Source organism: Triplophysa dalaica, chromosome 2, assembly GCF_015846415.1.
Source record: "Triplophysa dalaica isolate WHDGS20190420 chromosome 2, ASM1584641v1, whole genome shotgun sequence".
In the NCBI taxonomy this organism is placed as follows: Eukaryota; Metazoa; Chordata; class Actinopteri; order Cypriniformes; family Nemacheilidae; genus Triplophysa; species Triplophysa dalaica.
In genome coordinates this window covers 21,249,464-21,275,729 of record NC_079543.1, presented here as the reverse complement: position 1 = coordinate 21,275,729, position 26,266 = coordinate 21,249,464, and the positions used below count along the sequence as shown (strand labels likewise).

Sequence of the window (26,266 nt, the reverse complement as noted above, 5' to 3'; positions counted from 1 at the left end):
AAAATAGCCTGTTTCTAGATTAAAGGTATTTAGGAAAGCTACTGCAGAGATTTATTGAGAGCGAGGGCATGTTTGAGAGAGAGAGAGAGGTGTCGGATGTGTACCTGCATATCAAAGCCTGTTAAACTTTCATCACAAGACACCTCAGAAGTCTAAGTAGCAGTGCTGAGGAAAGAAGCAAATCTCTACACAAGGGTAGAAGCAGCCATTTTGTGAGCATTTGTGTGTGCAAGACAATTTTGTTGCCTTGGTATTGTTAGATTCAAACGAAGCCATCATTCACGATTTTCCTCACAGCTGCTTTATGTGATATGGCTCAAAGCCATAAAGCAATTAACTCATACCACTCACCCTTATCGTAAGTCGCAAAAACACCACAGCTACCTGCATTGTTTCTATTTAAATAAGGTTTCTGTTGGTGCCCGGCCAACAAGTGTACCACAGAGTCCCATTCGTCTCAAATCAAATATCGAGTTTAATTGTTATCACCACTGACCTCTATATTAGTATTTTGTTTCTTTTCCAAAACGTCACGCCTGGTGATAAAGCAGTTAAATATACAGCAGGCTAAACCTCTGTAATTACATGCCTGGAAACAGCGAAACGCTGCGCTGGCGCGTCTACAAAGCTGCTTTCGGAAAAAATAGGACCTGTGGGAAGAATCCAAATAAACTTGTTTGTTGGTTCGTTGGTGGCTCTGGGACGCGCACATCTGCAGCGTCTGAGTTTGATTATTTGTTTGTCGGCGGACATTTTTGTGCGCTCGATCACAAAACCTCCTCGGACAATATTGACTGGATGATTTAGTTGTGAGCGTATGTGTGTGTGTAAGGGCTTGGATGAAAGGTGTTGTTTGTCTTTTGGCAATCGTAATCAGGTTGTTATGCTGCTTTTGAGTTTCATTGAAGGGGACATGTCATGAAAACAGGATTTTCCTCGATCTTTTGAAATAAGAGTTCATTGTATTCACATTGCAAAGCCACTTGCCCAGTCTTTCCAGGCCATTCATAGAAGCAAGCCGCAAATATGGCTCGTTCAGAAATAGGTAGGGATGTATGAATGACCGTGTGAACTTTATGAAGAGGTTGTAATAGAGGTTATTTACAGTGGTGGCCGACAGTGATGTTGAATGGGGCGTATTTCTTATATTTACGTGTTTCTGAATACCATATAGAACCAAATAAATGAACTAAAGCACCAAAATTACATGGATTATATTGCCATTTGCATTCCTCACACTTGAAGAGTTAGCTTGGTCCTCAGTTTGCATCTCATAATTTAACAATTAAAATACAGTTATCCGCAAATCGTAGTTATTTAGTTAATAATGGCAGTGTGGCAGAACAATTACTTTGATTGGAAGTTGAAGCTGAAACGCAACGCAAACGTATCTTGCCACAGAGTGCTGCTTTTAAATATCTATTAAGCTATATAAGCTATCCTACTACTTGCTATCCAGAAAAAATCAAGAATTAGCACTATTGTTGTACTGACACTGACAGGTATTATTTATAACCTCTGATGTGTCAGTAAAAATGACCATTTAAATATTAAGCCATGAATATTATGTTACATATGTATTTGACTATGTATGTTAAATATACTATTGTACAGCAAATAAAGTGGGCATCTTCGTCAACGCAATACTATAGTCTACCGTAATAAAAGCTTAATCAATTACCGGCAGATAAAAATGTACTACCGGCACAAGCCTATTTCTAATGAAGGGGAAAAGAATGCTTCCCGCACGCCGACTCGGCCCCAGGCCCCCGACCCCCAGCTATGACACGACACCGACCAGGTCTATATGTACTACACAGTGTCGAGTTTGGGTTCTATCCTAGAGCCACATTCATTGTCATTGTGAGTCCAGATTTGTTCAGCGAGTGTGACTGAGGATAATGAGCCCATGCTGCAGGTGAACGGATTGTTCCTTTGTGTCAGGTCATGCAAAAGAGTCTGTTCCAACTGACCTCAGTCTTTTCCTTACAGGGCAGTTAAAGTGATGAAGAGAGAGCATGGTTGTGTTCTTGCATAAATAACTGTGTGTGTGTGTGTATATAACATTACACCAGTGTGTGTTCCCGCATAAAGAGGATGCATTTGTTATATACGACAATGCTTTGCTAGTGCGTATATTCACTCTCTGATTCTAGTTTGCAACTTCCTTTTTTCACACCCCCTGTATCTTTGTGGTCTATCCCAGAGGCCTTTGCTCTGCGCGAGCTGTGTGGGCGGACCGCTAGCCTCTCCATCTTCTCCTTTACCCTCATGAAATGCACCCTCTGAATGACTACATCATGCATTTTACCTCGGCCGTGTGTAAAAAAGATCGTTCCTCGCTCTACCTGTCAGTGTAGAGAAATTAACCCACCTGCTAGAAAGCCGCTTTCAGACTGTTTTTTCGAAAGCACCCTGCTGAGTCGGACTTTGAGCGATAAAGAAAAAAGCCTCTGCCAGCGAGCTCGTGTATATGCACACTTGAACGGGAAAGACTTGTTTAAGATATAGAGCAGACACAGATGGGCAGAAAGTGAGAAAGAGAGAAGACAAGGCAGAGATCAAATGTCTGTATTCTTTACAACCTATATTTGCGTTTTGGATTAAAGGAACAGTTCACCCAAAAATGTCACCGTTGATTAACATAGTAAGAAAAAAGGATGTTTACATTTCTTTGTTCTGTTTAATACAAAAGAAGATATTTTGAAGAATGTAGGAAAGTTTTGGGCACGTTTGACCACCATTGTAATTCTTCTATGCTAGTCAATGGTGGCCAAGAACTGTTTGGTTTTATAAAATGGTAATTTCTTGTCCTTGATTCTGATTGGTCGGGCTGAGTATAAAATACACTGATTCATAAATTTACCCTGGCTTATTGCTATAACAGCATTATTATTATATGTTTATCGGAACAAAGAAATGTATACAGATTTGGAACAACTCGAGGATGACGACAACATTTAAAAAAAAAATTGTGAACTGTCCCTTTAAGTAAGATTAAAAGATGCCTTCAGGCTCATGTGAACAAAAGCATAAAAGTAGCTTTTTGCTTTTTTCAGAAGTTAAAGAATCTAGAAAATGATTCTAATTCCTGTGAGCAATGAAACTGCATTTTGCATTGTTTTTTATTTAAAAAGCAACTTGTCTGTCTGACAAAGACAACATCGAGCTGTTTTTCCATTGCATATTTGCGGCAAAGAGTGCAGTCTCTAAGTCTGTGAAACACCTCTCACAAAAACATGACACATCATGTTTGTTCCTTATTTTTATAAGGCATAATGCAGTACCCCTTGTGTTACCACATGAAGTTTCTAACATCTGCCAGTCAAGATGATTTGATTTACTCACATCACTAAAATAACTATTTTTCTCGCAAATTACACAATGCATGTGTTTCTAGTAAAGTTAGCAGCCGCATGAGTCGATTTTACCCACTAAATCACTTTTAACGCATTTGGCGTTCACACAGTGTTCATTTTGCATCTTGGATATGCAGTTAGTCTCCATGGCGTGTATGGGAATTATTGCTCTCGCTGGCGGGCAAATGCGAAAGAATTGTGCTCGGCACAATGCAGGCGGCTCTTGTTCTGTAGGACAAACCGCACACACACACAATCACGTTCTCAAAATCTCAAATCTCCGGTGTAATACATGATATCTGCATTAGCTCTCTCTTTGTCCCTTTCCCACTGTAGTTTTTCGCTTGCGGAGCCGATATTATCAGGAACACAGGCTGCTGGGATAGAAATCAGCTCAGATGATTAGAAGTCTACGAGCCACCTCTGGGCCTTTGAGCTCCGCTCGGCTTGTTTAATTGGAGTGAAAGGAGGATATCACGGCAAGACCTGCTTTCCTCTCCTCTTCCCTCCTTTCCACTTTCCTAGCATTTTTCAGCGTTTTGATAGCAGGAAAACTGGGGGTTTGGCAACAATGCCAGGCACCCTTTTCAAAGGGTTCAACCTTGAAAAGAAATGGATACAGCGTCTAACAACTTCCTGTCGTTTCCTGCCTTTTAGAATCCCACAGTTGGCACAAGTCACAAAAGGTTATTAAGGATGTAAAAGTAAAACGAGGCGCCGGGGCAAAAAACACGACTTGCACCCCCCCTCCGTGTCATTCCTGTGGATAAAGTTGCAGGGTTTCAGAGGCTCGTGAAGCGTAGCCACCAGCGCACCTGTCCTGCTTGTTTACTGCTAACCCACGGATTTCACACGCCGGAAATCTTTGCTGATATTCAATCCGTAACCAGAAGTCCACAAAAGAAAATGACCTCTGATCTCAGATTGTACTATCTGCAGCGTTCACAGAAGCTCTCCGTAGGGTATTTTATTGTTTGTCTGTGTAATATATGCAATGTAATCCACCACAGTGAAAGAAGCTTTTTTAATATATTTCCCTTAAAGGTGACTTGTACCATCTTTTATTTCTGCTGGCAAAATCCAGTTTAATGTGCGAAGCCATTCTTAGGCTCTCAAAGAATGTGCTGCTATTTTAAATCAAACAGCAGGTTTGTTTAAGCAGAAATGTCTTCTGGTTCAACAAATGCTACATGTTCACGACGGGAATATCTGTGTGTCAAAACAAAAACCATGGTTTTGCATTTATTACTTTCGCTTGGTGGCGTGGAAACACGTTTCACTTTTAAAAGACAGGGCGAGTGCTTTTATGTCTTGCGATCTCAAAAACAAAATTAAACATACAGTCATGACCTTGCATGCACATGCTCGTTCACAGGCAGGAATGCAGCGATTTATCACTTTAAATCCAGGTCGTCCTCATGCATGAGTGATCCATGAGCCCTGGAATACTCATATCAGAAAGAATGTTTTGAAAGAGACATTATCTGGCAGGGATTTGTCTCTTTATTCTTGTTCACCGTCTCTTTCTCTCTCTCTCTCTCTCTCTCTCTCTCTCTCTCGGTCTGTCTGTTCCTCACCAACACACTAAATGGAGTTAGTATACAGAATAACGCGGAGGTCTAAAATCACCCTGTTAGTAATCTCTGTCACTCTCAGATAGGAATTTCCTTCCATCAGCTGCCCCATTTCTAGGGGCCTTGGTTGCTAAATGCGGCGACTGAGCCGAAACCGCTGGACCGGGCTGATGGGATTTGTACAGATGATGTCGGCTTTATCCACCAACGAGTGTAAGAGGTCCTAGTGTAAAAGAGCCTGGAGACTATGGCATTTAACTCTGTCCGTAAAAATGGCTCGCATAATTCTTGCTCTCGAATACGCAGAGTGAGTTAAATCAAATTCAATGCAAAGGCAATGTTATTAGTTGTGGTGATGAGTAAAAAATATAAATCGAAATGGTTATACAGCATTTACAGTCTTTTTAGATATAATGTTTGTAATAGGAGCGTTTACTCGTGCAAGAAACAAACAAAGCATTTAAAGGGACAGTTCACCCCAAAATAAAAATGATTTCCTTCGAATTGTTCTAAATCTGTATTAATTTATTTGTTCTAATGAACACAGAGAAATATATTTTGAGGAATGCTTGTAACCAAACAGTTCTTGGCCACCATTGACTAACTAAGTACAATGGTTGTCAAAAGTGCCCCAAAACTGTGCTTTATTCTTTTGAGGGTCAACCGAAGAAAGAAATTTATAAAGAAATTGTCCTACTTTGGTAGTCAATGGTGGCTAAGAACTGTTTGGAAACAAGCTTTCTTCCAAATATCTCTCATATTCATACAGATTTAGAATAACTTGAGGCTGAGTAAATGAAGACAGAATTTTCAAATAGTTGAAAGTTGCTTAGTTGAAGTACCCATTTGTCATGTAAGCTTAACTATCTGTATTTCCATTGGTCGTTACTGGTTTTACGTTTCTGTGAGAATTTGCTCAATGTTTGCAAAAAAATTGCTTGAGAAACAAAGTGACCTAAGATATCAAGGCCTGTGTTGTAAAAAAGTTGTGTTTGTTTTTAAAACCTGCAAAAATAAGCTTACCTCTTAATGAAGAGCTTTATTCAATTTTATTTTGTGTACCCCATTGGAAGATATTCTTTTGTTGGTTGAAGCATAAACTTATTCATTTTTATTTTTTATTTCAGGAATTCAAGAGTCGTATGGTCTTAACATCTTAGGTCATTTTTCTTTGTATAGATAAATGTATCTTAATTTAAGAATTTTTCTATATTTGTACTGCAAAACAAGACAAAAATACAGAGAAATAAATGTATTTTTGCACTGCACATATCGTCTCAAATTACCATCTGTCATCAAAATGATGGACTTCCTCTCGCTTTACCACTGCAAACCTATTTAAACGCCTCTTAACTATTTTTGTTGCTCACAATATTACACGCTAGTCTAAATAGTTGTGAAAAATGTATTTTAGCATTTGAGCTTTTTGAGTTATTTTGTGGAAGTTGAGTGTGGCTGAGTCTGTGCGTGTGCGTATCTCAGATGGGTCTTTGATAAGCTCCATTGAATGTTCTGCAGGAGGTTAATGGCGTAAGGCTAATGTGAGGCTTCTTAGAAGAGACAACCCCAGCAAAGTCCTGATCTTTTCCTCTCTTTCTCTTCGCTCTGAAGAGGCTTCCATTCACAAACACACACACGCACACACACAGTACGGGTGAGTGTGTTAGAATGGGGAGGAGGGTGAGGGTGCATTCGGGAACGCTGCCCGGCTCTACCCACTATAGTGTGCGTCTTTGTATGCATGCTCATTTGTCTATGTAGCCGTGGCACAGGCTGTTTTGTGCTTGTTAGTGGGCCGCGAGAGCTTTTCGCGTATACATTTATCTGTGACTGAGAGCAGTCCAAGCGCGTTCAACATGTGTTGGAGATGTTTAATGAGGAATGTGGCGCCTCGGCCTCACATACGAGGTGTTGCATTCCTGCCTGTTAAATGATACCACTTCTAAAGTCCATCAATGGTCTTCCGTCTGAGCGAGGGAAAGTTCAAGAGAGGCTGAAAGAGAAAATAGCCCTTCTTTTTTCGACAGAGCAGAAGTGTTTTGGAGGAAAGGCCAGAGTGTCATTTACCAAAGAACTCCGTTGCTCTTTTTTTGACTCGTTTCCTCTCATTTCATCTCTTTCTTTTCTCCAGAGGGAACTGGGGCAGTGTGCTGGCACTGTCATCATATGAGAGATTTCACAATGTGTTTACTGTAGGAGTTACAGCGGTTAGCATGGAGGATTTTAGCCGAGGGTCACCAGCGCCAACTCTAAATACCTCAGAATACAGAGTCACGGATCAAATAATGAAATCTTTGGGCAGAATTCATTTGCTTTCTCAGAAACAATGAGGGTAAACATCATCTGAGGGCTCTATTACTAATGAAATGAGGAGGCTGCAAACAGAGCGTGATTCATATCCAGCTGCCAACCTTCAACCCAACGCTGAGTATCCATCATTAATTCTGTCTGTCTGTCTCTCTCTATCTCTCTCTTGCTTTGCTCCATCTCCTCTTGAGTTTCTTGTTTTTCCTCTTTCCCAAAATGGCAGAACTATAATTTTCCCGGTCCACAATGAAGAGACCGCTGCTTTTTGGGCAGGGAAAAATGGATTGTGGGGTTATGAACCATAGGCGTCTTTTCTGCAGCTTGTTCTTGTGTGTCTGTTTAACAGCCGTACACCTCTGCCTCGAAATGAAATATACACATGCGCTCTTGTGGAACAATAGCCAGGTGAAGAATGGGTTCATATCTTGGTTTTGTATTTGTTCCATCGCTACCACAGCAGACGTCATTCTACCACACCCTGCCTCGTATCCCTTATTCTTTTTATACACGCGATTAACTCATCAAATTGTATCACCTCACTTCCTTGTGTCACTTCCTGAGAGATGGTTTAGAATAGGCATCTTCCACTATTAGAACTTTGGATTCTCTAACACTGAAGATTCATATGAAGTAAAAAAAGACCCGTTTTTCATTTCAATCATTAAATGTTAATGATACATGTCTAAATATGCTAAAAGAGCATAAATTTGAATGTCTACCCTCACATACGCTTTATTTCAGTTGTCATGCGCGAATGAAAGGAAGAGACGGTTAGCGGTCCAACACAGATTTGAACAGGAGCGAGAGGCGTGTTGTGGCCGAGCTATTTATGCCTCCTGCATGTGTGCCATTGAGCTTCTGGTTTCGGAAATCCTTTTTTCGGCGCTAATCAGACGCGGTGCGGTCGGCAGGCGGCTCTCGTGTGGCCAGAACTGGCAACGTCCACCACGCTCTCTGCCCCGTCTAATGTACCATTATAGTGACGGAGAAACACAAGTGTGCTTATTATCTGCAATCGAGATGCTCGGCACAGAAAGTGTACTCGTTTACATTGTTGTTCGATGGTTTTCTGCCGTTTTTCCCCATTTTTTTAGCGTTCAATGCTTGAATTCAGTTTCAATTGGATTTGCGTTAACCACAGATCCTATTTTTAATGTAATGTAAAGCCTTTGAGGGAAGTCTTCAAACGCTCACACTCAAATACACATTCACACATATAGTAAACAGAGTGACGGTTTCCACTAAAAGCTTTCAATGGAGTTGAAGTTGTTTGCAGTGATTGTTGTGTGGATGGTTAAGCATGAGGTTTGTGCTTTCAGGCGGTGTGAGTGTGTGTGTGTTTTATGCACAAGTATTTATTCAGCTTTGAAAGAGTCAAGAGACAATAGCAAGGCCTGTTTCTGCTGTTCTGTGTTGCTGAATATGTGGTATTTATTTAGCGCTTATGCGTGTGGGTTTAGTTAACTATGCTTTGGGAGGATGCAAACATTGTCCCCAGAAGTTGGCTTAATCTTTCAAAAAACCCTTTGGGAAGTAAAAATGATTAGTAAGTAAAGAAAATAAGGTTTATTTTAAGAATGCAAGTCTGTTGTTAGTCTTTTGTTATTATTATTAGCTTTAAATAAATGTACCCTCTGGATGACAAGATGCTATAAATGTGTTTCTGTTGCAGTATGTGAATTTGATTTTACTTGGATATCAGGATTCGATTTTTAAGCTGAGCTTTTTTATTTACAGGTCTGGTCACCACCACATCTCGAAAGCTGGACCGAGAACAACAGGATGAACATATTTTGGAGGTAAAACGTCTGAATGCTTTGACCAGTCACACTCATTTATTCAACAAAAAAAGATTTTAAAAGATTTAAAACATGAAAATAAACTTGTTTTTATATTTTTCAAGCACATTCTTGCCCTATTGACATCAAAGTGCATAAATCGAAATTTAACATGTGAAGCATGACACTAGCAAACCCAAGGTCATGGCTTTGAAGACTTTGAAAGCTTTGAAAGCTTGAATGCATTGTACATCAATTTGGATAAATAAAATAAAAAATAAACTTTCAACCTTGAATATTACTTGGGAATTTCCGAAGTCTTAAAAGGGAGAAAATACTTTTAAGCCACAAGCTTGAGTTTGCCACCAAACTAAACTGCAGGCATGAGGGGGGATTTGGATATCCGGTGTGTGTGCATGTTTGGAGGGTAGGTGTGTAGGCATGAGTGTATGTGTGTGTATGGGGGGGATGGTTTGCCTTTGTTCTCACTCAGTGTACCGTCTCGGGATTAGGCAGGCCAGAACAGGAAGCGTCACCTTGCCCTGCCAAAGTTTATACTTGCGGATTTTAATTGAGCTGCAAGCCTGTCTCTCAATAACTCTTGTCTGCCCACCCCTATACTTCTGCCTCCCAAAAACCACAGATTGCTGATATCGCAGCAAGTTATGTGCCCGAGACTTGAGAGACCGACGCTCCTTTAATTATCATTATGGATTGTGCAATTCATGGCCCGTGGCACGTTGTTTAATTTGGCAAATTTGCGCCAACCCCTTCCAGCGCTTTCATGCCATTTCTGCAAAATGGAGCAAATGACAGGAGGGATGCGGACAGGAAATAAAAGCAGGGAGGTTGATACACCCCGAAGCATACGCTCACCCAGTATCCGTCCTCCCGTCTCCTCTGCACGCATCGGTGATGTGAGGAGCTCCACTTGACTTCAAAGCTTAGCTCGCTGACCGACAGACTGTAGGCTTGTAATTACCTAATGCCAACAATTCAGCTAAATATTAGAAGTGCCAGGATCCCCTCAAGGTTAAATCTGTTCTTCTGGTTTTTAATTAAAGAAGCTTTCTGTTTCTCTTGAACTCTCGGAATTGGAGTTTGGTGGTGCGTGTAGATTTATTTATTTAGGTTGGATGCGGTTTATCTTAAACTATAAAGAGCTGTAAGGAATGATTTTTCCAACTGACATTGCCTACTTAACTTTTATATTGCACTTTTAAATGGAAAAGTGAAATTGCATACATTTGTGGCCGGGCCTGATTTTGAAATTCATTATAATTAGCACACATGGGTCTCTATGGGTTTAATAAGAAGAACTATAAACACACAATTAAAGGCATATTTATAAACAGAGGAACGAAATGCATCTGTAGAGAACTGTCTGGAGACTACTAGTCGTGGGTTGGCAGAAAAAGCTGGTGTTAATTAAACCCTGTATAATTAGACTGGTTTAGGGTCATGACCTCCAGACACAAATCAGATGTATTATTTTTGTGGCGTTCACAGGACGTGTGGTTGAATTTAAAAACAGCAGAATGTGGAGTTCTCACAATACACTGGTATTGACAATAGCGTGATATTTGATGTTATTATTAGGGTTGTGTTCGACTACACATATCGTTGGTGTCCTTCCAAAACCTTTGATTGCCAAAATTCTCTGAATTTTAGGAAATGGAAAAAAAACCTTTATTTTTAAAGGATTAAGTTGAAAGTTGACAAGCACTTTAATACTTTTTATGGGTTAGATATTTGCTAAACCCAGTGACATACATATAGGGTGACAAAAAATAAAAAGTCACAAAATATGAAGATACAAGGTGAAGGACGGCAGCGATATGATGATATCATAGATAATCCAGGATCAGTATCTGGTTGTCACTCCAATGTAGAATGTGGTGATATTACACCAGTTTTACCCCCCCCCAAAATAACACAAAATACAAGTTTTTTTATTAAATATACACTCAATATCTTTTGACCGCTATAATAGTGTCATTAGAATCTGATTTTGTGACAGTCCTAGTCTCATAACATAATTTATAAAGTAGAAAATTTGTTGCAAATCTGTTGCTGCGTTTTAAAAATGCAACGTTAATGGAAGAAAATGCAGTGCAGCTGCCTGTCTGACAAATGCGTACATAGACCAATAGTAGTTCAGACTGAAAGCACATGGTGTGTGAACACACCCTCAGGGATACATGTACACTTTGCGTAGCTCTCAATAATTGATTTGAATGGAAGTTGAATGAAAGAAATAGGGCTAAATAAGTACAATCTTTTTGGGCCAGGCACCAACCGATTTATGAAGGGAACAGTGTTCACAGCTGATGATTTTAGATCATTTTCTTCAAATGATAACTGAAAGCACTTAATTTGTACCGAAGGGGCACTTTGATGGCTGTAACTGTGGCGCTTTAAAGTGACCCTCAGAAAGGGTTAATTGGTAGACTGTAAGCGTGCTAAAACCCTCTTCTGAGAGGTTATGATACTAATTTCGTCCCCTTAAAGCTTTGCTATTAAAGATGAAAAAGTTGAAAAAGGCTCAAGCTTACTAACTGACTTGGACAGCTCGGCCACATCCACACAAAACCAGACCTTTCCCTATCCAATCTTTTCTTCCCTTATCACCGCGTTGTCTCAAGAAATATCTGCGCATACATGAAACCGTTAAACCCACTTAAAACGATGTAGTATACACGCCGAATCAGGGTGTGGCGCTGTAATTCTCCCACAGAGATACACTAAAACGGAGAAGAAGTTTTGGAGAATTCACATAAAATTTGCGCGGGGGTGATGACATAATCGGTTTAGAAAATATACGGATCGGATGTAAACACAAAAACGCAAGGGTGCTGTTTTCAGATGGATCCACTCTGGGACCCGGTTTAAAAGAATAAAGGTTTCAGGCTCCGGATACGTGTGAACAGAATGCTGATACGATACAAAATCTTTACTTATATACTTAAATGCATCTTCGTGTGGATGACCTCCTAGTCTTATGGATGAAAGAAGGCAAAAATAGTTAGTAGTGAGTAGATCTATAGTATCTTTTATACCGTCTTTGCTGTCTATACACCTTCTGTAGTGATAGCGTGTTTAATGATTTACCCCTCAGCTTCAGACTGGCGCAGGGAAAAGTAAATAAACAAATGACTGGAACTCCAGTTGCTTTTCACATGCATACCTCTAGATCCCATTTCTCTTGTGCTTTCCTGGATCCGGTGGCCCACTGTGGTAGTCATGACAACCACAGCAATTTAGTTTTTAGCTGCTGTTTAGTCAGGGGTCCAGCAACAGGAAGTTCTTTATTGACACCATCCCCCCAGGGGTCTGGTCTCACCAAGCCTCCCGCCCGGGAGTCTGGATGTCCCATGGGCTGTTCTCTCCTGCTGGGTACAACGCCCCAGGAGACTGCGGAATGAGCTGCTGGTCAGGGGTCCCATTAGGTTAGTTGGGGCAGTCGATGCCTGGGGGAGGGTAGAGGCAGTTTTATGGGGGCAGGGTGAGGCCGTTTATGTGTGTGTGTTAAAGTTTGCAGGAAGAGATCTGGGACATGTCGAGGCATGCACTGCACGTCAGATCATCAAAGTCCTAACTGTCTTTGAACTTTAGAAAGGTAACAGCAAAATATGACCGGGATTCACTTAAGTTGATTTGCAGAGTCAAGTTTGTGCATGGGAATACACCTTGAGCATCTGAGGATGTGAATGTTGCTTTGACTGTTTGCCAGGCATGTTTATGTAGATACTACAGTTCCTCCTAGAATTCCTCTTAGAATGTTGTCAGCGGCACAGAGATGTTGGGTTTGAATCCCAAGGAACACCTTAAGTCCACTGTAAGTTTCTTGGGATAAAAACGCCTGCCATGTTCAGGGGTGGGGGTTTAAACTAAAACCCTTACTCTAGAGAACATACTTCGATACATCACCCAGATTTAGCCAATTTCATGCAAGTGTCAACCTTAAGATGAAAAAATCAAGGTTTTCAAGGTTTTCACAAAACTGATAGGTCAAATGTCAACATTAATAGGTTTAAATAGCTGTGTAAAGTCTCTCTTAAAGTTTTCAAAGCATGGTTTTCCAATCTCATGTTATGAAAATGTCACGTCCATACCAGTATAGCGTCTCACAAAAATGTGCATCCAATTTTTTTGACATCCATAACCTATGCATTTTTCTCTATTTTAAGATATATAACTTGTGCATAGACAGACAATTTTCTGATGTCTTGACTCTATCATCAGGGGTGTATTAAAATATAACCGATGATTTATTGGTAATTAATGCATTCTCTAAGAATTTATGTTTCAAGTTTTGATTGAAAATGTCACATCCATAACACTGGAAATTCCCATTTGCAAGTATATCCTGTACACAAGAATGCGAATTCCTCAAATTGTGCAGCTTGTTCAGACATGTTGTTAACTTGATTTTTCCTAAGATATTGAAAAAAATCTACTTGTGTAATTGATGTTGAACTGGAAATTTTCCCCTCTGAGTTCCCTCCTGACAGTTCTGCCAGGAAGCGCTAAAAAAGCAATGCATCGCAAGCATACATTACAAACAAACAGTCAGCTCAGGAGAATCGGTTGTTGGAGCTGACCAAGATCCTCTTATTTAATTAAATCTGTTTGGCCGGAGCGCTTGGACAGCTTTAAAAACAAATACACATAATGGATTTACTAACTGTTAACACCAAACTCTATGTGTGTGTAACTACTGGAAAGTTTTTACTGAGTGTTGAACAGATGCTTTCAAATGACTGCGCCGGCCTGTTATCCGTCTGCTCCCACTGTAAGATGCAGTAATTTCACATTGAGCGGTGCGCGAGTCTGCCGAGTTCATTGGCGGGAAATAGTGTGTATGTCTGCGTCTCCCCTTGTGTTTGCATTCATCAGCGTATGCACCAGCGTACCATTAAGCCGCCTCAAATGGGCATTTTTCGAGATTAACTGAAGATATCCAGCGGAAATTAATGAGCTGGTAAACGGGTACCAGCTGAGATTGGACACGGTGTTCTGAGCTTGAGTATATGCTCAACAAACCACCAGAGTCTGCTTAATGCCCACGTCTTTCCACGTTTGAAACAGCTCTCATCCCTATTACCGTTCACGGTGTTGACAAAAGTGCTTCGCTGTTAGATCGGCAAACTTTTCGTCTTCGTTTGTCCCAGGAATGCTCTCTGAAGGCAATTTAACTAAAACAGTCCACCCCGTTTGTTAGATTAATGCTCAAAACATTCATTTGCTTTTCAAACGAGATGGTCTGTCTTGAACAACAATGAAATTCATGTTAGTTTGTCAGACGGTTTTGAAGTTAATTGGGTAGTTCTGATTTTTAGGTGCCTTATGATGTGAAAATTATGACGTTTCAAAAGCAAAAGCATTTTTAAAGGGAAAGTTCAAACAAAAATAAAGATTCTGACATCATTTGCTCATCCTCTGCATGACAGAAAAGAAGATATTTTGAAGAATGTTGGTAACGAACCATGGCGGTACCTATGACTGACCGTACAATAGAAGCCAATGGGTGCCGCCGTTGTTCGGTTCTGGTTTTGCTGTCCAGGGTCACACTTAAGGTCCCTGTGAACCGAAATTTTACTTCCGTATTCTGACGAATTTGGGAGTGAAGCAGTTTCGAATGAGCAAAACAGTGGGCGTGGCTTTCGTCTTTGTCTGCGTTTTGATTCGATGTATAAAAACATCTGTTATAGATTTTGAAATGGAAGAGTTGAAGGGCAGGAGTTAAAGGTGCTTTTAATTGGAGATTATGAGGGCACATTTAAAAAGAGAATTACCCACATTGGTATGCTATTTACAATAAACGCTGCAATATGTTTATATATATATATACTGTAATATTTCATGAAAAAACAGGAATTGCAATCTTTTATTTAATGTTTCTTAAAACTACAGCAAATATTTTTATCAATACTTCACAATGTGTTTTTAGGATTTTGTGTTAAGTAAAAAAGAAAAAAGCCCTCGAGGTTGTCTGGGTTGCGTAGTTGTGATACATGCCCTTCATCTAATTATATAAAAAAGAAATGATCTATGAAACGCATAAAAACCCGTTTTCCCCCACAAAAGCTTCTTCTCGCCTTCCGTACGTCTCTGAAAAGATAGCTTGACAGCTAAGCGCATGGGGAATTACTTCAATTTTGTCAGCCAATTGACTTCGATAGGAACACTTGCCCTGGTGTTCCGAGCAGGAGATTTTTCTTTACCTCTGAACGGCGATTGATTGAAGAGCCCTCTATAATGAAGGTTTTCAATCACTTGTGTCAGATATTCGCGAGTTTGTGCTTTTATTGTCCTTTGCACCTCACTCAGTTCCGCTCGTTTTGTGACTCTAATTGAAAATGTTCATTATGACACGAGTTCTCCCGCGTTTCGCGGTTATTCGACATGAAAGGAAAAGAGGAAACGAGAACTGAGCGAACGAAGCTTTCCGCCCCCTCAATTACAGGCTTTTTTTCGCCTCGCGTCTGAAACTTTCTTTCCAAACAGATCAAACTTTGAAGCTGTCGGTGGATATCTGTGTGATGGATGGAAATGTCAGCAATAGAACACTTTTATGCGAAAAAGAGACTATGAAAGTAGACAGAATTAGTCATAATAATGGATTCAGGGTTTGTTCGAATTTTAACCATCTGTTCTTTTTCCCTCTCCGTCGGTTTCTGGCTATGTCCGTTTTTCACAGATCACGGTGTCTGATCAAGGCGTTCCTAACAAGTCCACTACGGCTCGAGTCATCGTCAAAGTCTTGGATGAAAATGACAACAAGCCAGAGTTCATGGAGAAAGTCTACAAGATTAAACTCGCCAAGCGAGAAAAAACTGAGGAGCGTTCACTCAAGAGAGATGCCGTGTACCGTGTCATCGCCTCGGATCGAGATGAAGGACCGAACGCAGAGATCTCCTACAGCATCGAGGAAGGAGATGAAGAGGGCAAGTTTTTCATCGAACCCAAAACTGGCTTGGTTTCTGCTAAGATGCCGTCCAATCCTGAAGTGTATGATATCCTAACGGTAAGGACATGTTAGTTTATTTGCATCATACAATTTGATCCGAATTTCTTTATTCTTCTGTTTTCTGTACCTTTGGTTTGTTGTAAGTTGCCCATGCATGTATTAGAGATGTAAAATTGCAAAAATTAAAGGGTGGAAACAAAATATGCATTGTATCTAAAAGTGAATGCTCACCCAGACCTGGCTAAAACGCCTTGTGTTACCCCATTACAAATATATAAGCTTTTCTAGCAATGTTTGAGAACAGGGCTTAAGTGTAGATTTGGTTTAGAATTGCAAACCTAAGCTTGCAGACCTGACAGACTCTACAATCCTGCTGCAAGTCCATCTGATTGTTAAGTTTTACAAGTGAACTTTCTGCCTACCCATGTGGCTCGAGACATTCCTGCCAGACCCCCCTCTGTGTCATTACCTGGCATCTGTCACGTTGTAAACGTCACAGCGACAGGTGTTCTGACAACGCGCTTACTTTCCCGTGGCTAGTGGTGTTCAGCTAGTTCTATTCTACTGTGTAAAGGACATCTGACAGGAAAGATTTCAGTTGATCTTTTAAAGGTGCAGTGTGTATTTTTAACACAATCGGAAAAATAAGGTGTCCTATCATACTGATTCCCTATAAGTGTGCATTATTTCTTTTTTGTTTTCTCGAAAATGTATTTTTTAAGCCTCTGTGGTAGGGTTTTATTAATTGCATCCAGAATTAAAGTTTGTGTTTACATAATATATGTCTGTGTACTATGCATATTCATTTTGTATTTATAAACGCATACTAATACACATACATGTGTACATATTTAGGAAATATTTACATGTATTTATTTAAATTGACCAGTAATTTAATTTAGATATAAATGTTTATTCATTTTTATATTTTTTCTTAAAAATAAGCATTTATATTTTTATAAATACAAAATTGATACATACAACACAAACTTTTTTTGGATGCAATTAATCGTGGAAAACCCCCCCAATATTTTAGCAATTTTGTGCTTTCGCAGTAATGTCCTAAAAATGAAGAATTTAAATAAAGAATTTAAATTAAGCTTTTGCTAATGCTGCTTTCCTGCTGATAATAATTACAGTAGAAATGCATTTGTATTTTTAATGTATTTTATTTAACAAATATTTACCAGATTAAAGCAGTGGATAATGGCCGACCCCAGAAATCGGCCACCTGCCGTCTACACATCGAATGGATCCCCAAGCCGGAGCCGAGTGCTGCCCCTCTGGCATTTGATGAGCCGTTTTACTCTTTCTCTGTCATGGAGAGCGACCCTGTGACACACATGGTCGGGTTCATCACCATGGAGACCGTAGAAACTCCAGTATGGTTCGAGATAACAGGTACGGTGCTCTTTAGAGAAAGTGGTTCACTGCCGTTTGAATTATTTGATAGTCTTGAAGTGCCTAAGCTTGTATCCTAACAACGAAAATGTGATTACATCTGCTAACAAGTCTCTGTAGAGGAAGTATCTGTGCTTGGTATTACTTCCTTTGCATTTATCTTCTCAATTGAACTGTCATAATACGACTTAACAGTTTGCATCCTGTTCCTGTCCCTTTATCTTTTAACCAATCACTGACGGCTTTTACTTTCTCTCTCTTTTTCTACTTACTTTCTCTCTTTTTTGGAATGTGTCTGCTTCTCTCTTCCCCACTTATTTGTCTCCTTGCTGCTCTTTTTGGCTTTGGAAGAGGACGTAGCGTCTAAAGATCTGTTTTACATCGTTCAGATGGCTTGCGACCTGAACTGCACTGCAGAAGGTATCTGCTGCAGATCTCCTAATACTTCTGCAAGTGGCCATTACGAGATCTGTCAAGTGCTTTTGTGCAAGATTCACTTCGTCTTGTGCCTTTGTGGTGATGTGACTGTTTCCTTTATAACATTGGCCGCACTACATTATCCCAAATCATTGATCTTCTTTCACTAAGCGCTTATGAGCTGGCAATGAAAGAGTGATTGGTTTATTGAATCAAAGATATTTGACTTTACATCCTATGGGGGTGTCCATTGAGCATATACTTGAAAATTTGCCAGCATTTGCACTTAGTGTTTTTCGGAAGCCCAGTGCTGTGAAGGACTTTCATGTATGATGGTTTTATTGCTGTTATATGTTGGTCATGCTGCAAAGTGTTTTTCCTCATTGAAAACCCATTGAACTTTTCTTTAAAGTGGTTGGCCGATATGGGCTTTTATATAGCTATAGTGCAGAAATACATAGAAAAGGATGGCCAATATATTTTAATGTAAAATGAAATGTAATAGATTTGAAAGACTTTTACATTTATTTCTCTACGGAATCTACAATATTGAAAAACAGCCAATAATCTCACAATCGCAAATATATATCAATTGTTGGAAGTGTTAACTTTACAATGTGTCACTTCCAAAATCAACCGAAAGCTTTATTTCAGTCTACCACTTTGACGTAATATAATTCATATTTACATGTTTCGCTGTTTAATGATGTAATCCAGCAACATTTGTGAATACAGAATGTATGTTAGTCAGCCATTATCGTGGCAAGCACCAAGTGTGAATCATTCTCCTCTAAACCACAAACGTGTCACTTTACGCCACCTGTGCCATTTTCTCTCTCTCTCTCTCTCTCTCTCTCTCTCTCTCTCTCTCTCTCTCTCTCTCTCTCTCTCTCTCTCTCTCTCTCTCTCTCTCTCTCTCTCTCTGCCTTTCCTCAACTGCCTAACTTGTGATGATGGCTGTCTAATTTCCTGTCCATTTTGGTCCTGGTGAAAACCTCCTCTCAACAGGTGGTAATTCTGACAGTCGATTTGAGGTGGGGAAGGCGAGCGGGACGGTGATCGTGGCCCGAGCACTGGACGCAGAACAGAAATCCCATTACAACTTGACGGTGAACGCAACAGATGGCAACAGATCTGTCAGCACGCAGGTAATTGAATTGCTAATGAAGTGTTTATGGAAGCGAAGCATTGTTCGCTCACCGTAGAGTCCTGGGCTCCTTTTTTGCGATCGCTGTGAGGGGCATGAAAAGCTCAAAGATGCTTTTCGGGCTTGCTTGTGTCTTTACATGCATGTTGTATGCCGCTGTACATCTCAATCATTGCTGTGTTTCTTGTCTGTACTGACACTAATGTATATGTTGATAATATTATATAAAACACATTTTTTTAACACAGCTGAGGTTTTAGCCAAATATCTTCAAAATAAACGTCTAAATTAGTGTTTATGAGGGCTTGATCGCTTCAAACAAAGGCATTCTGGATGACTACACATGAATCGAAGCGACTGTTTTAATTGCTGTAGGGTTAAAAAACTGAACCATTATTTGTATGCTAATATGACAGGTCAGACTGGAAGGACAAACACAAAGACACATCTTTCAGAGATTCAGATCATGCAGATATTTGAAGGGCCTGGTCATAAACTCTTCAAGGATTCATGGCTGATTCGATTTGAGTCAGATATTGCAGATATTCTTTAATGCGGTATGAAAGTTCCACAGAGGTTCTTCAAATACCTCACGTCACAACATACTGGCAGACATTCCTTGGCCTTGGGTATGGAGAGTTTTTGGCCGGGGTTCCTGGAATCTTCCATTGTCTCATTCCTGGAACGTGCGAGGAGGATGAAGCAGTCTGGCCTTCTGCTCTTTCATTTCGCTCTCTCGACAGTCTTGTTCTCTCTCTCTTTAATTGAATTACGGATTTATTTGTTTGTGCATTTACCGCTCCCTTTTATACCTGTATTGTGAATTTGATTCTTTTTAAACAAATCCATTTAATTTGACCTTCGTGTTTTTCACACCCCATCATTTACGTCGCTTGTAAACTGGTCATGCAATTTAAATGTGAGTAAATCTTTGCATATGCTCCTAAAGAGGTCACTGAAGAGTGGAGCTGTCTGGTAAAGGGCCATGATTGTGCCCTCACTTGCTAAAACAGAGCCTGCATTGTGAACAAGTGCAGAAAACCCTCAAGCCCCCTCCCGGGATATGTTTAGCCAACACTGTCGGAACTCTCTTGTGATCAAGCAAACCGTTGCGGTCAGCGTTACCGCCGCGCACATACGTGTACATTCTTGCATGCAAAAATAACTGCCACGAACACGCCCCCTAAACTCGAGTCCCCCCAATCCATCTTTCTCCGTCTTTCTTTTTGAATACATTTGCAAACACAAAGGCGGTGACATAACTCCGGGTCCCCGCACTCCAGGGCTTCAAAGCGAATCTCGATCTCCACTTCTTAATCTGAAGCCATTGTTGAGCCCCTCAGACCTTTCAGCTTGAATCAGTTACAGTCTCCACATTCCACAAAGCGGTGTCCAGACGGCGCAGCGTCTTGCTTCAGGTCCTTGCATGTATTTTCCTGGGCTTTGGCTCCTTTGTGTTGGGTTTATCAAGTTCTGTATGTATTAGGCTCTGGAGGTTTTGATGGGAAACATTAAAGCTGGCTTTAGGTCAGTAGTTGGATTGCTGGGTGGACCTTCTCTTTTTATTCCTGATATAAAAATCAACACAAACAGTGTGAATTTTTCATAAATATCTGAACATTTCTTCCCAAATTTATTTTATATATTTTATTTGTACTGTAAGTACAGTAATGAGAATTTTTGAGGAAAGTGAATAATTGTCATGACAAGTTAAACAAATCTAAAACTTTTTTTGATTTTGCAGTAAAATATGACCCAGATGTGTCCCAAGGTTTGTAAGGTTTATTCATATAAGTTAAATAAATGTATAAAATAAATAAATGTTTTGGGCATCTGCAGCATGAACAACCATTTAACCAATTTTATAGCATTTAAATTACATTTTTCTAATATTTATATAATTTGTTATCTTATATTCTGTTTTTCATTCATTAATGATTGTCTAATACATTAACTTGAAATATGAATAATAGAGATCAACTTTCCCGTACAATACATTTACTTGATTACGTGATGAAAAACAGATATTAATGGCTAACACAGCGTATACATGACATGCAGACGTCACAAATATGCTAATTCGTTTGTTAAAATCCAGAGGGAAACACTGGAGATTCACCGTTATATCGACCAATAATCAGTATCGTTCATAAAAGCAATATGAAAATAATGGAGATTCACCAATATATCAACCAATAATCCGTATCAGTTGATAAAAGCAATATGAAAATAATAGAGTTAGGGATGTAACAATATTTTTCAATATTGTTTTATCGCAATAGCAGTATTGTTGTGGTCACTTGACTGTATTAAACGAATGGTCCCATCAAAGAGACTGTTAGAAAAAAGAAAAGATGTTACCTTCGGCAAGGCCCATCTGGTGCAATTATTTTATTTTAGGTCATTTGACACATCTCATACTTTAACTCATACCTCTTAGCAACAGTTTGTATTGGTGCATATCTAGAAAATAATATTAGTAAATATATAAATTAAACAAGGTTTGCTATTAAGGAATTGTGTTGTTTTGTCCTTTTTATTATTGGATTATCTATTGTTAATGTAGATTTCACAATTAGGGCTTTCTATTTGCCATGGCCTTGTACCTAAGTTTGCCGCAACTCTACTAGACTATGTACCGTAGTTTGTTTTTCCTTTGCATACATCCTTTTCCACAACAGACCACCCTGACAGGAGTTTTCAGCTCGCTGGTTAATTAGCAATGACAAAACCCAGTTTATACCCATCAACACTTTCAAATACCTCTGCAAACGCTAAGGCAGGTGCTGGAGAGGAAACTAGTCCAAAGGAACAAATAAGGCAAATATTTGCCCTTAAAACATTACAGAGGCGATATTAAGCACATGTCTACAGGCTTTCATCTCAGCGTGAAAAGCAAGAGAAAGACGGATTGGTAATGTGCTTTTGATTTAAACCTTTTGAAACCCGTTCCATTTTTTATTGATCAACTAATGAGTTTGGCAATGAGAAACACTTGTTTTCGCATCTATCTACGTAAATGGTCCGAAATCTAATTTCAGCATGCAACTAGAGTTGCTTGTTATATCCACAGCTATGTGCCAGTTGTCTTTGAAGAAAAACAGAATCCTGAAAAGATTACAGTTGATAAACGGAGCATTTTAGTTATTTTGCGAGCTTTATTTATATGATGTCGTTTACTTGCCCAAACCACCAAACACGTGTTTTCAATCACGAATACGCTCGCAGGCTCAGCTTTTTCCTTTGAATGTCTGTTGACCCTCTCCTCAAGCGACCAGCTCTCTCCTCCTCGCAGAGCCGTATATCTTTGTTGAAATCAAAGTCATGTGTATTCCACATGGGCTTGCCAGACCTTCTGCATGCTCTGTTTTCATTGTTTCTGCCGTTTATCTCAACGCTTCTTTTTTCGTTCGCCCCGATCTTTAGAAAAAGCACCACATTTCAGACAGCCAATGAGGGATTATGACTATTTTGGAAGGGAAGAGAAGAATGCAGAGGGGGAGGAAAGCGTACGCTTTGTGTAATCCTATTTTAGACCCTCTGCGAAAATGTGTGGCAACTATGTGCGTTTGCGAGCGTGTCAAAGTCATTTACCCCAAGACAAGTCACATATGAGGACATTTGGATCGCATAGGGCTTGGATAAATGCTACCCTCTTCTGTTTGTGATTAGTTTTTTGGAAAAAGTGACTTTTTACTTAAAAGAAAGAGACAATAGTTAGACCAAAAATACAGCATTGTCTGAGAAATTGGGCGAGATTCAAAGATATTTTAACTCGGGGTGTGAGATGCCAGTGTGTGGGAGGAAAGGCCTTTCTGTGTACGTATTAAGTTTTTGAAGAATGAGTTCGTAGAAGGGATTTCTCTTCAAAAGTGGGCTGCTAGCTTGTGGAAAAGACCCCCTTAGGGATCATTCAACGTGGGCGTGTGTGTATGTATGTATATAAATATGAATATATCAGAATCTCTTCCCTATTCACATAGTGTTACATTCCTTCTCTCTTTCTCTAGTTCCGTATGTATCTCATTTCATAATGTACTTCGCCCTCATCTTTCTCCTTTTCCATCTTTCACACAGCATCCCTCTTCATCTGTCATTCACACTGTGTGATCTTTTCTTTTAATCATTCCATCACTCAGCACTTCCTCTCCAATCCCTCCATCTGTGCTCTGTCCATGCGTGTGTTAGATATTAGATCTTATGGCTTTGTTGCTGTAATCGTGCTGACAACTAGCCTGTTTTAAAGCATTTTAGGTGCAGAATTTAAACAAGTAAAAGACACAAGCTTTGTCTGTTTACACGTCGCTTTCAGTTAGCTCTGCTGGCACGATTGAAAAAAGAGGCCAGGCGGACAGTCTCTAGGGTAAGGTGTGCGAAAGAATGGCAAGAGGCAAAGATTTTTCTTGTCCGACCTTTGGCTTCCGATAAAACTGAACGTGCTTTTCAGGGACAGCGGACGCACTGATGCTGTCAGGGCGAGAGTGAGCATTGCCCACACTCGCACCCACACGGTCTGATCTTGAGCTGAGACAGCAAGTGCCAACTAACAGCTAGTTCTTTTTTTGGCTGCATCCATCAAGCGTGGTTGGTAAATATATTTTCTACAGCGTGATAACATTTGAAAGAGGTGATGAAAGAGCGAAGCCATTAGTAAAGCTGTACTTTAAGTACATGCATACTGGAAAATTTACATTTTGATTAAAAATGAAATTTCACTCATAATTTACTCAAGCCATCCTAGATGTGTACTTCATCCTGTCTGATATATTTGTTGCCATGGAGACATGACAAGTCAATCGCTAAACAATCTTTAAATACGGGTGTAATAAATGTATGGTTTCGCTTCAGAAGACATATATTGACCAACTTTTGGACACACATTTGGATTACTTTAGTGATGGATGGAAGTCCTTTTTACATAAATGATGCATGCAACCAATGCTTATGGTATGGTTTTCAAACTCATAGTAGATTTGAGTTTTTAGTTGTAACCCATAAATCTCGAACTGTCTCGCATAATTTATTTTCACGTCCCACCAGTCTGTGTCTAGAGAGACAAATGCAAGTCGAATTCAATTGGAAGATACCTGGTTTGAATCAATCGAGCTACTGTGCTATGTTTTATGTAAAACACTGCCCCCTAATGGTTTGCATACTGATTTGTCACTTGAATCGCTCTAATTTTCTTTACCCCATTGTTCTCTAGTCTTATAAAAGTATGTCTGATTGAATGAACACTGCTCATGTATCCCCACACACACCCTCAAATTTATTCAATGAAGTTACAGTTGTATTGAGTATGGTGTTCCCTAACAAATCACTTAATAATCCTCGACTGTAAGCCAAATAGACGGATGGTGGACTGTTTGAGTGCAAAAAAATAAAGGATGTGCCTCTTGGTTTTTATGTTTCAGAATCATGGCTCAAATGGTTTGTTCACTGCTCACAATTGCACGCATAATGATTCACTGTGTGTTGTGTTTATGTGAATTATAGTGGTGTGTATATCCAAGTATGCATTGAGAATTGCCAAAACACTCACAAGTATGCAGTGAAATAGGCTTGGCTTTTCCCTGCGTGACTTACAAAACTTAAAACTGTAAATGAAACGCATCCTGTACTATCTGGATACAATCACTCTCTGTTTACTTAAGGAAATGTCAACATGTAATGTTATCGCAACCTTCTTATCACCATTTGTATGGGGGCAGGTTTGCTAACATTGATTGCTGAATCGATGTGATTAATAGCCAGGCATTTAAAATATTTGCCGGGGTTATTGAAATTGATCCGGTCAATATCAGAGCAGCCATGACAGGAGTTCTAATCATTTGAGGCGTGAGACTGTAAATATCAATGTGTAAAAATGTTGTCTCATGTTATCTAGTTATGTGTACATAAAAAAAAACTGATATAGTCAAGTGAGGTCACGTCCACTAAATATTGCTGTTTTGTGTGCGTGTTTGAAGCTGGTGAGCCATGGTAAATGTGCATATGAGTTTTTTTATCTTTAATCGAGACATTGACAACTCAGTTGTTCATTCTTTTTCTATTCGGCTGTCTTGTTTTTGTAAGCCAAATATTAACTGTTCTTCATAGAATTACAGTAATGTGTCAATGATCTTTGTTATGTATGCTAAAATGTACATACTCATGGTTACAATTATTTAATTATGTACATTTTTACAGGTTCTTATTAAAGTGATAGACACCAACAACCATCGTCCCCAGTTCTCCAAGCCCAAGTATGAAGTGAATGTCCCTGAAGACACCCCACCTGATACAGAGGTGCTACAGATTACGGCAACAGATCAGGATGAGAAGAACAAGCTTACTTTCACCCTACTCAGCAGCACTGACCCGTTTAGTCTACGCAAGTTCCGACTCGATCCTGGAACCGGGGTGCTGTACACGGCAGAGAGACTAGACCATGAGACCATGCATCAACATACATTAACTGTCATGGTGAGCTCTACTTAGTTTACAAAATCTATATATTGTCTAATTGATTTCACTGACTGATCCTAACAATGCTGGCAAAATTGGATCAAACTAGTATGTTTGAAATGTTTTTTTTGTGAACCCCTCCCTCTGCCTTCCACATTTAAAGGTTCGTGATCAAGACATTCCTGTGAAGCGGAACCTGGTGCGTGTGATTGTTAATGTGCAGGACACCAACGATAATGCGCCGTGGTTCTCCGGCTCACCGTATGTGGGTCGTGTGTTCGAGTCTGCATCCATTGGCTCTGCCGTGCTTCAGGTCACCGCTCTTGACAAAGACAAAGGCCAGAATGCTGAGATCGTCTACAGCATTGAGTCAGGTAATTCATCCGATTGATCTAATTGCTTCCTACCCGGTTGGTTCAGTCAACTTAATTTTGTACACTGCACATAAGACCAAAATGCATTCTATGAATTGAACATTGGACATTAAAGAAAATAAAAGAATAATCAGACTTTAAGTTTGAAAGCTGATCTTGGTTTTCGTCATGGTTATAGTAAGAAAGCCTCAGTACTGCTGATGCCCATACAGGGACACATAGAGTTCGAAGTGTGGGACACAATGAATGTGGCAGACATGGGTCCTGCAGCCTACCAAACTGTGGGAGAGCTGTGAAAGCAAAGCATAGCACAAATATGATGTCAAGTGGCCTTTTGAGAAATATGTGAGATTACAAAATCTCATTGAAATGTATGAAGTGTGTGAGACAGCAAACATTGTTCACATAGATCACATACTCAATGACTGCTTTGCTCCGCTATTTCCAACCTCAAATATACAAATAAAATAAAAATATTGTGTAAAAGAA

The 26,266-nt window shown here is 39.7% G+C and overlaps 1 protein-coding gene across 10 annotated transcripts in view; it reads left to right on the top strand.

Annotated features, from left to right (window-relative positions):
* The window catches only part of fat1a (FAT atypical cadherin 1a), a 75,339-nt gene that overhangs the window by 26,169 nt on the left and 22,904 nt on the right, over positions 1 to 26,266 (top strand). For 8 of the 10 annotated variants that reach the window (XR_008905116.1, XR_008905119.1, XR_008905117.1 and 5 more), the window contains exons 4-10: positions 8,978 to 9,039; positions 15,722 to 16,048; positions 17,182 to 17,392; positions 17,744 to 17,812; positions 18,818 to 18,957; positions 25,146 to 25,421; positions 25,567 to 25,777. Coding sequence is in view for 7 of the 10 variants with exons in the window: in XM_056736733.1 (XP_056592711.1) it covers positions 8,978 to 9,039; positions 15,722 to 16,048; positions 17,182 to 17,392; positions 17,744 to 17,812; positions 18,818 to 18,957; positions 25,146 to 25,421; positions 25,567 to 25,777 (1,296 nt within the window). In the remaining 3 variants the exon portion in view is untranslated. The remainder of the gene's footprint in view (positions 1 to 8,977; positions 9,040 to 15,721; positions 16,049 to 17,181; positions 17,393 to 17,743; positions 17,813 to 18,817; positions 18,958 to 25,145; positions 25,422 to 25,566; positions 25,778 to 26,266) is intronic. The other 2 variants (XM_056736760.1, XM_056736751.1) reach the window with 1 other exon arrangement.